This window comes from Salvelinus alpinus, chromosome 1 (assembly GCF_045679555.1).
Source record: "Salvelinus alpinus chromosome 1, SLU_Salpinus.1, whole genome shotgun sequence".
Classification (NCBI taxonomy): domain Eukaryota; kingdom Metazoa; phylum Chordata; class Actinopteri; order Salmoniformes; family Salmonidae; genus Salvelinus; species Salvelinus alpinus.
In genome coordinates this window covers 111,582,506-111,591,653 of record NC_092086.1, presented here as the reverse complement: position 1 = coordinate 111,591,653, position 9,148 = coordinate 111,582,506, and the positions used below count along the sequence as shown (strand labels likewise).

At 41.8% G+C, this 9,148-nt stretch overlaps 1 protein-coding gene across 1 annotated transcript; it reads right to left on the bottom strand.

Annotated features, from left to right (window-relative positions):
- Positions 1-3,828: 3,828 nt before the first annotated feature.
- esm1 (endothelial cell-specific molecule 1) lies at positions 3,829-7,090 on the bottom strand. Its single transcript, XM_071341543.1, has 3 exons — positions 5,959-7,090; positions 5,149-5,298; positions 3,829-4,827 (listed from the first exon to the last, which is right to left on the bottom strand). The coding sequence occupies exons 1-3, from the start codon at positions 6,263-6,265 to the stop codon at positions 4,745-4,747; spliced, it is 540 nt and encodes a 179-aa protein (XP_071197644.1). The 5' UTR covers positions 6,266-7,090; the 3' UTR covers positions 3,829-4,744.
- Between the last annotated feature and the right edge of the window lie 2,058 nt (positions 7,091-9,148).

Sequence of the window (9,148 nt, the reverse complement as noted above, 5' to 3'; positions counted from 1 at the left end):
ACTGCCCCGTCATTGACGAGCCTATCTGACAGCTTCATGGTTTGACAGTCAACCAGTGAGCACTGTGCACTCAGGAACGTATGTCTTTATTGACAATGATTGATTGTGATTGGTTTAAAATTGAAGAAAATGTTACATTTCAAACCAATCACAATCAAACCTGTGAATACTATCATATGAAAACCTCCAACCAGGATGCGCATAAATGCCACTTTCACGTGCTAGTCGGCCCTCTGAAATGTCCCACTTGCTAACTGGTTAGTAGTTATAGGATACCTGTGCTACGTTCAAGTAGTTAGCAAGTCAGGAATTTTCAGAAAGTACCAATGCTCCAAATGGTGCTCAGACTTTAAGGTCAAAAGTTCATCAGTGGGTCATATGGGTCACAGCCTCGGCCAATTAAACTCGGACAGTAAGCAGTGAACTGTTGAAGAGCTCCAGGATTGTGTTCATTAGCCACCAAACTGAAGAAAACTGACTGAAACAGAGTAGGATCTACTTTTCAATGAAAAAAGCACATTTTTGTTTTCTGTTGCAAACGGTTTTTAAACATTTTCCATGGTATGCCCTGCTGAATGTGTCCCATGAGTCTGTGAGGACCTCAGAGAGACCAAACTTGAGGGAACCAGCCAATGGACAGACACATTCGTCCAATAGAACAGTTGAGGCATAGCCATCCAACATAGGAGTAGTATCACGCCAAGCTAAGCCTGCGTGCAAAAATGTCACTTTTCACTTCAAAGCTAGACTGGAAATTGTTCAATGGCATGTTGTGTGTAAGCCAACTACCCTGGAATTCAAAACCACCTAATCAGTTTAAATGTTCTTTTGATTCCTGAATTAGATATCCGTCCGATTCATTGTTGTATTTAGTGGGAGACCCAGACATCAGTTAATTTCCTAGAAGGTCACGACATGTTGCCTTTTATTATCCACTTGACTGTGCTAATAAACAACCTGTTGAAGTAAGCGGCAGGGGCGGACTGGGACCAGGAACCAACCCAGGCATTTCTGATACATAATTTTTTTCTGGGCCTGTGTCTGTGAAATGGGACAGCAGCCATTTAGGTTAATTTGTGCTCGCATCCTTTCTCTCTCTCTCTCTTTCTCTTTTCAACAATATTTTTTTCTCCCGTGAGACCAGCCCGTTAGCCAAATGATGGAATAGCCCACCGGGCAGTTGGCTGAATTGCCCTATCGCCAGTCCATTTCTGAAGTAAGTCCACTGTAAATAATAGAAAGGAGGGCATTGGCCATAAATCAGAGATCTTTACTGCTGCGTTCACACACCTTTGTTTCTGTGAGGCGGCGCTGACGTGCTCGGGGAGTCAGATAAAGGGTATTTCTCACCAACACTTTCCTGTTATTTTGCATGGCCCTTTGTTTGGTTGTGAAGTCTCCGTGTGTTGGTTCTCAGGGGAATGACAGGAACATGCAAGGCAGAACACTATCAACACCCCTCATAGCCCTCACAGATCAGCCTCTTATCAGACCTGCGTTGTGTTCATTAGGCACCAAATGGAGAAAAAATAAAAATGGACTGAAACAGGGAGGGAATAAGTGGACTACCTGGTACAATAAGAAATACAAATTTTTCAGTTTCTGATTAATTCCGTTTTTTAAAACGTTTTCTGTTGCAACCCTGACCTGTCTGGCTGTCACAGTTTGAGGCTTGTTGTTCCTGTATTGCATCCTGACATGCAACATGTCCTGTTTCATTGGCTCTTACCTTGACATGGCCCTCGACCAGGTCAAGGCTATCCACTCCTTAGCATTCAATGAAGTCTATGCTATCTTTGTCATGGGTGGCTGAGTTTAGACCATAAGAAGCTCTAAAGCTTTGTAGGTCTACATGAAAACGTTGGATAGCCTACATACTCTGCCATCTTGACACGCTTCATACTGTTTCTATACATATAACATTCAGTATTAATTTTGTCAACTGAAAGAAACTGGTGACAATTTAGATGTCACACGAGTCACACCCTTCAACAAACGTGTATGATGTGTGTGCCCTCCAATAGCAAAAACAGAGATGCATTGTCTGAAATGATGTCCTTGAAGTACATGATGGGTTCAGATACCTTTATTCATAACCAAAGGAGTCTATTTTAGCCTTACTGTAGCCTATGTGCCTGCTGCTGCTGAAGGATTGTAAGAGACTGTCCAGTCATCCTTCCATGGAATTGTTGATGGTAAAAATAATGAAAAATTGGACCGGAAATGTGACGAAAAGAAAATGCCTTCCATCTGAACACAAGTACATTGTCTTCGTATAATATAATAATATTCTATCCTATTCTATTCTATCCGATCCTATTCTATCATATCCAATCATATTCTATTCTATTCTATTCTATCCTACCCCTATCCTATTCTATCCTATTCTATTCTATCCTATCCTATTCTTTTCTACCCTATTCTATCGTATTCTATCCTATCCTATCCTATCCTATTCTTTTCTACCCTATTTTATCGTATTCTATCCTATTCTGTTCTATTCTATCCTATTCTATTCTATTCGATCCTATTCTATCATATCCTATCCTATTCTATTCTATTCTATCCTATCTTATTATATCATATTCTACCCTATCCTATTATATCCTATCCTATTCTATCCTATCCTATTATATCCTATTCTATCCTATCCTATTATATCCTATCCTATTCTATCCTATCCTATTATATCCTATTCTATCCTATCCTATTATATCCTATCCTATTCTATCCTATGATGTGCCTTCTCACAACATTCCAATACTGTTATTGCAGACACCGCTGTGCAACATGTCTTTGCTCCCTGTGAGTGTGAGAACTTGTTTGTGTTTAGGTGTTGACTTGAAGTTGTTTCAGGAAAGAATTCAGATAAAGTCAAGCAGGGAGGAAGCACGGTGTCTCCAGCTCTGCCGGGATGACGGTCCGACAGTCACACCAGTGACGTGTGTCACTTGACAAATTCCAAGCCTTTTAAATTCCCGGGCACAACAAATACAACAACAACAGGAAGAGGGACCATTTTCACAGGTGTCAGGAAGCCCAGGAATAGGAAACAAACAAGCCTGACGCTGGAAAACAGTTGTGTTGTGTACCGTGCTGATTCTCAGAGGTGAGGGTTAGGCTAATATCAGGCTATTTTTAACCCTGACTGGGGTATTTTCAGAGTCAGGGTGGACATAGGCCACTCAATGGAGGTCCGAGAGTTCCATGACTTCCAAAGTGATTCAATTGAGGGACAATAATAGGCTTTTAAACTTGGCTATAAGTTATGACCAAATGGTGTCAATAAAGGTGGTAATTGGGAGACTATTCAACCCTTTCTGGGGTTTTTTCAAGTAAACTTCCTTAGCCCCAGAATGTACTTTTTTATAAAGGATGTGCGTATGACCACAAATGTTTCTATAAATTATGAACATACACTTTATGTAATCCATTTGGGCGAAATCTTTAGCATTTGTCAAGAAGTAGTGTGACAACTGCAGTTTTGCATCTTCCATTGTCAGGCATTGAATGCCTCGTGATATCAATATAATAATTTTTCAGTCAGATAGAACATAGCTTTGCAGATTCATTTAATGTCCTTGTGGTTTTTCTTGAAAAGGTAGCCTAGCGGTTAAGAACGTTGGGCCAGTAACCGAAAGGTCGCCGAATCGAATCTCCAGGCCCGACTATGTGCCCTTGATCAAGGTACTTAACCCTAATTGCTCTTGTAAGACGCTCTGGATAAGAGCATCTGCTAAATGTATCTTTCTCTTTATGTAGACTGACACCTTTAATAACATAGGAGGTAAATAAACTGCAATGAAATAACAGAGGGCTTCAAACTGATTTTTTCCAGGTCAACTTTGTTTTATTTGTAAGACCATACTGTACATTGGCAGGTGATATAACACATATATATATATATATTGTTCCATGTGGTCACAGGTGAAAGAAAAACAAGAGATTCTCAGTAAAGAACAATCAAACAAACAAACAATTAAAAGCGCAGATCACAGTAGATACTTCTAGAAGAAAAGGAGTAGACAATATATTATTTATTATTTTATATCCCTGGGGGGGGGGGTCATATATCAGCACAACATTTTCACATCATTTGATTGAACCAGTGAAGCAGTGAATGCAACATTGCTAGAATGTTTAGCTCATCATAGACATTCTAGAATGTTTAGCTCATCATAGACATTCTAGAATGTTTAGCTCATCATAGACATTCTAGAATGTTTAGCTCATCATAGACATTCTAGAATGTTTAGCTCATCATAGACATTCTAGAATGTTTAGCTCATCATAGACATTCCAGAATGTTTAGCTCATCATAGACATTCTAGAATGTTTAGCTCATCATAGACATTCTAGAATGTTTAGCTCATCATAGACATTCTAGAATGTTTAGCTCATCATAGACATTCTAGAATGTTTAGCTCATCATAGACATTCTAGAATGTTTAGCTCATCATAGACATTCTAGATATATTCATACTTTGTATAAAAGTAGAATAAACATATATTTTAACTTTGGTACATTTTACCTCCCTTTGTTTGGTACAACACAGCTCTTATGACATGATGGGGCACTGGTATAAAATAGAAACACCACAACAGAGATGTTCAAAAACATTCAGTAATCTTGTAGAAAATGTGTTTTCTTAATAATACATAATAAAATATATCCTTCAATCATTTAATTTACTACTATGCTTTCTACATTTACACAGAATAAACTAAGCCTTGATAATCAGTGTCAGCGAGGTGTTAACCACTTTGGAGCAGTGGATCTTTCCCCATTCATACTGGTGGTGTCATCTCCTGAACCAATCTCACCTCCTGAAAACAAAAAATATCACCTGGTCAATATCTATTTAACGTGAGATGACAACTGCAAATACTTCACAAAGATACACACGCTGCATTTCTTCAACTGGATTGTTTTTAATTGTGTCTTTGCTTTAGTGCTACTACACATTGTGTATCCAAAACATGCTCAAATGTATTTGCTTTTTAACTCAGTACAGTTTCTCAGACAAAGACAAGACCTTTCAACTGGATTAAAATGCACTGGATCATTTCCACTGGAGGTGCTTCATAGTCCAGAATCTGTGTCCCATAGGGTCCCTCTCACATTGAAGTATTTTCTAAATCTCTTACCTGCATTGGGGTGCTGTGTCTTCAGCTTGCTGGCTATTTTGGTGAAGAATTTGAAGGTGAGGCAGGCTCCTGTCTCTCTGTCACAGATACCCCCAGCTTTGCAATGGCATGTTTTACCACACCCTACCCCATAGGTTCCATACATGCAATCTGTAAGGAAGGGAATACCATTCAATGTTATTGCACTTGCAGGAATTGGACATGATATGTACTAACAGTAGGCAATTCAATTATCATCCATTAGACAAAAAAAGTACAGAGTGGGGATGTCAGCGGGCCACAGAGATGTATTTTCTATTCTGTTCTGTTCTGTAGGTCCATGATCCTTTGCTCTTGGTAATTTATCATATCTGCATTATAGTGATGTAAGCCTACAGATGCAGTTCTCTTCACCACTATCAACATGAGCAGAAATAGTAAACATCCCAACTTTGCATCCAAAAAGGCCACAGTCAAAGCTAAGTATAGCTTGATGTAAACACTCATATTCTACATGAAACATGTCATAGTAGGCATCGTTTTCATTATGGTAACTTTTAGGAATGCTATGAACACAGAAACTATAGATCACTTTGGAATAACAGCAATGAAACAGTCAGGCTAAGCGTGAACGAAACGAAGCTTCCAGGGTTCCTTGGAATCGTTTTGGGAAGAAATAAACAGACGTAATAGTCAATATGTAGCACAATATAAATAGATATCACATGTATCTAGCCTGTTATGGCATATGTATTGACTATTTACAGATTAATCACACAATTTACGATGCGCAATTGCGCATTTGATGCGTCATGGTGAATATTAGCCTACCTTTGCAGATGCCATATTCATCTCCATAGTCGTCCTCATCTTTGTAGAACTCGCAGAATAATCCCGGTCCGCACTTGACTCCGTGCATCCCAGACACAGTGCGATAGCAGTGTTCCCCTCTGTCTGCCGCACAGACCTGGCAACAACCGCAGTCATCCAGCACTGTCCGTCTGCAGCGCTGCGTCAAGCCGCACAGATCCACATTGCACCGCTCCGGGCAGTTCACCGCGTACTTGACACTTGCTCCCCAAGCCTCAACATTACGCACTATGAATATGGAGAAGACTGTGAAAAGGAGAAAATACATCTTTGGATAAGATATAGCAAGGGGTGCCTTGGATGTTCAGAAGAGCTGTTCTGGGCTGACGACGTCGCTGCTTGGATGGAGTGACTTAATACACGAGGTTGCATGGTTATATCGGCTTAAAAACAAGTTTGTTTTTTCCCCACATGGTTTGCCCTCGTCAATTTCCTCAATCCGGTGTTGTCATCTAGTCTAGTTGCCAGTCTGCCCCCCTGTTTTAGAAATCCGGCATGGAAGTGGGAATTACACCCAACTGCCATCCAGGAATTGAAGTCTGTACAAACTGATGTCATAGTTTTGTTTGTTTGTGTAGAGGAGACACTTAAGATGCCCCTTTGACCCCCCAAAGTTCCTGGTTCCTTACTTGACCCTAAGGAGACATACAGTCAATCTAACACAAACACACACACACACACACACACACATACACACACACACACACACACACACACACACACACACACACACACACACACACACACACACACACACACACACACACACACACACACACACACACACACACACACACACACCCTCTCTCTCTGCCTGTCTGTCCGCGTCTGCCCGTCGGTCCGTCTGTCTGTCTGTCCGCCGCCTGTCTGTCTGTCTGTCCATCTGTCCGCCGCCTGTCTGTCTGTCTGTCTGTCTGTCTGTCTGTCTGTCTGTCTGTCTGTCTGTCTGTCTGTCCGTCCGTCTGTCTGTCTGTCTGTCTGTCCGCCGCCTGTCTGTCTGTCCATCTGTCCGCCGCCTGTCTGTCTGTCCATCTGTCTGCCTGTGTGCATGTCTGTCCACCTGCCTGTCTGTTTCTCTGCGTCACTCTCTTACACAGACACTCTTTGTCTCATAAGCGGTCACCGATCCTTAACAGTAGATGGCAGTATCATATAGCGGCAAAGACCACACGTAATAGACTGGTGTTAGCAGTGGGATAATCACTGCAGTCTATTACCTGTCTCTCTGTCTCTGTCTCTCTGTAAGAGCATCATTATTATACTGTTATAATAATAATAATAGAACAGTTGATATGACACATGCTGCACAGGTAGGTGCGCATGTAGCCAGCAGATCTGACACACGTTCTTACAGCTGCACTAGGGTCGGACAGGCTTCCTTTGTAGATTGACACTGCGGGGCCATAGTTTGTGCGGATTAATGTTAATTTTCTCTTCCCTCTAGTAGAATGTATTTTTTTTGTGTGAATTTTTTACCCCCGTCCAGTTGTTGGCAACAATGCACCTTTTGACAGGCCGTCCCCAGGATTTAAGGGTAGGAAACAACACATCCGCTACGCTGATCCTCAACACAGTGGCCCTTCAGGGGTGAGTGCCCAGTCCCCTTCTGTGCTCCCTGTTCACTCATGACTGCATGGCCAGGCACGACTCCGACACCATCATTAAGTTTGCCGTTGACACAACAGTGGTAGGCTTGATCACCAACAACGACGAGACAACCTATAGGGAGGAGGTCAGAGACCTGGCCGTGTGGTGCCAGGACAACAACCTCTCCCTCAACGTGATCAAGACAAAGGAGATGATTGTGGACTCCAGGAAAACGAGGGCCGAGCACGCCCCCATTCTCATCGACGGGGCTGCAGTGGAGCAGGTTGAGAACTTCAAGTTCCTTGGTGTCCACATCACCAACAAACTATCATGGTCCAAACACACCAAGACAGTTGTGACACAGCCTGGAATTGAACCAGAGTCTGTAGTGACATCTCTAGCACTGAGATGCAGTGCCTTAGACTGCTGCGCCACTTGGGAACCCAATATGTGGTAGTAGTAGAGTAGTGGCCTGAGGGCACACTTAATGTTTTGTGAAATCGGTTGTGAAATGTATTGTAGCTAATGTTTTTAAAATTGTATATAACTGCCTTAAGTTAATTTTGATGGATCACAGGAAGCGTAGCTAATGGAGAGCCACAATAATTACAAATACAAAATACACGCAAAAATCTAATTTGTCTTTATTTGTCACATGCGCCGAATACAACAGGTGAGGACCTTACAGTGAAATGTTTACTTACAAGTCCTTAACCAACAATGCTTTAAGAAGTTAAGAAGAAAAATGTGTTAAGTAAAAAATAGATATGTAGAAAAATTGAAAATAAAAGTAACAAATAATTAAACAGCAGCAGTAAAATAACAATAGCGAGGCTATATACAGGTGGTACCAGTACAGAGTCATTGTGCGGCGGCACCAGTTAGTTGAAGTAATTGAGGTAATATGTACATGTAGGTAGAGTTAAAATGACCATGCATAGATAATAAGAAAAGAGTAGCAGCAGCGTAAAAGAGGGGTCTTGGTAGCCCTTTGATTAGCTTTTCAGGAGTTTTATGGCCTGGGGGTAGAAACTGTTAAGAAGCTTTTTGGACCTAGACTTGGCACTCTGCTACCACTTGCCATGCGGTAGCAGAGAGAACAGACTGACTAGGGTGGCTGGCGTATTTAACCATTTTCAGGGCCTTCCTCTGACACCGCCTGGTATAGAGGTCCTGGATGGCGGGAAGCTTGACCCCAGTGATGTACTGGGCCGTACGCACTACCCTCTGTAGTGCCTTGCGGTCGGGGCCAAGCAGTTGCCATACCAGGCAGGTATGCAACCAGTCAGGATGCTCTCGTTGGTGCAACTGTAGAACCTTTTGAGGATCTGAGGACCCATGCCACATCTTTTCAGTCTCCTGAGGGGGAATAGGCATTGTTGTTTGGGTTTGGAAGGGGTAGGCTGTCATTGTAAATAAGAATTTGTTCTTAATTAACTGACTTGCCTAGTTAAATATAGGTTAAATACAACATACAGTATCTGTATTTCGCCAATAAACCCGAAGAAGAATCTTGGTCTCGCGTGACGGTTTCCATGTGTTCTCGCTGACGTCCAAGCGTGGT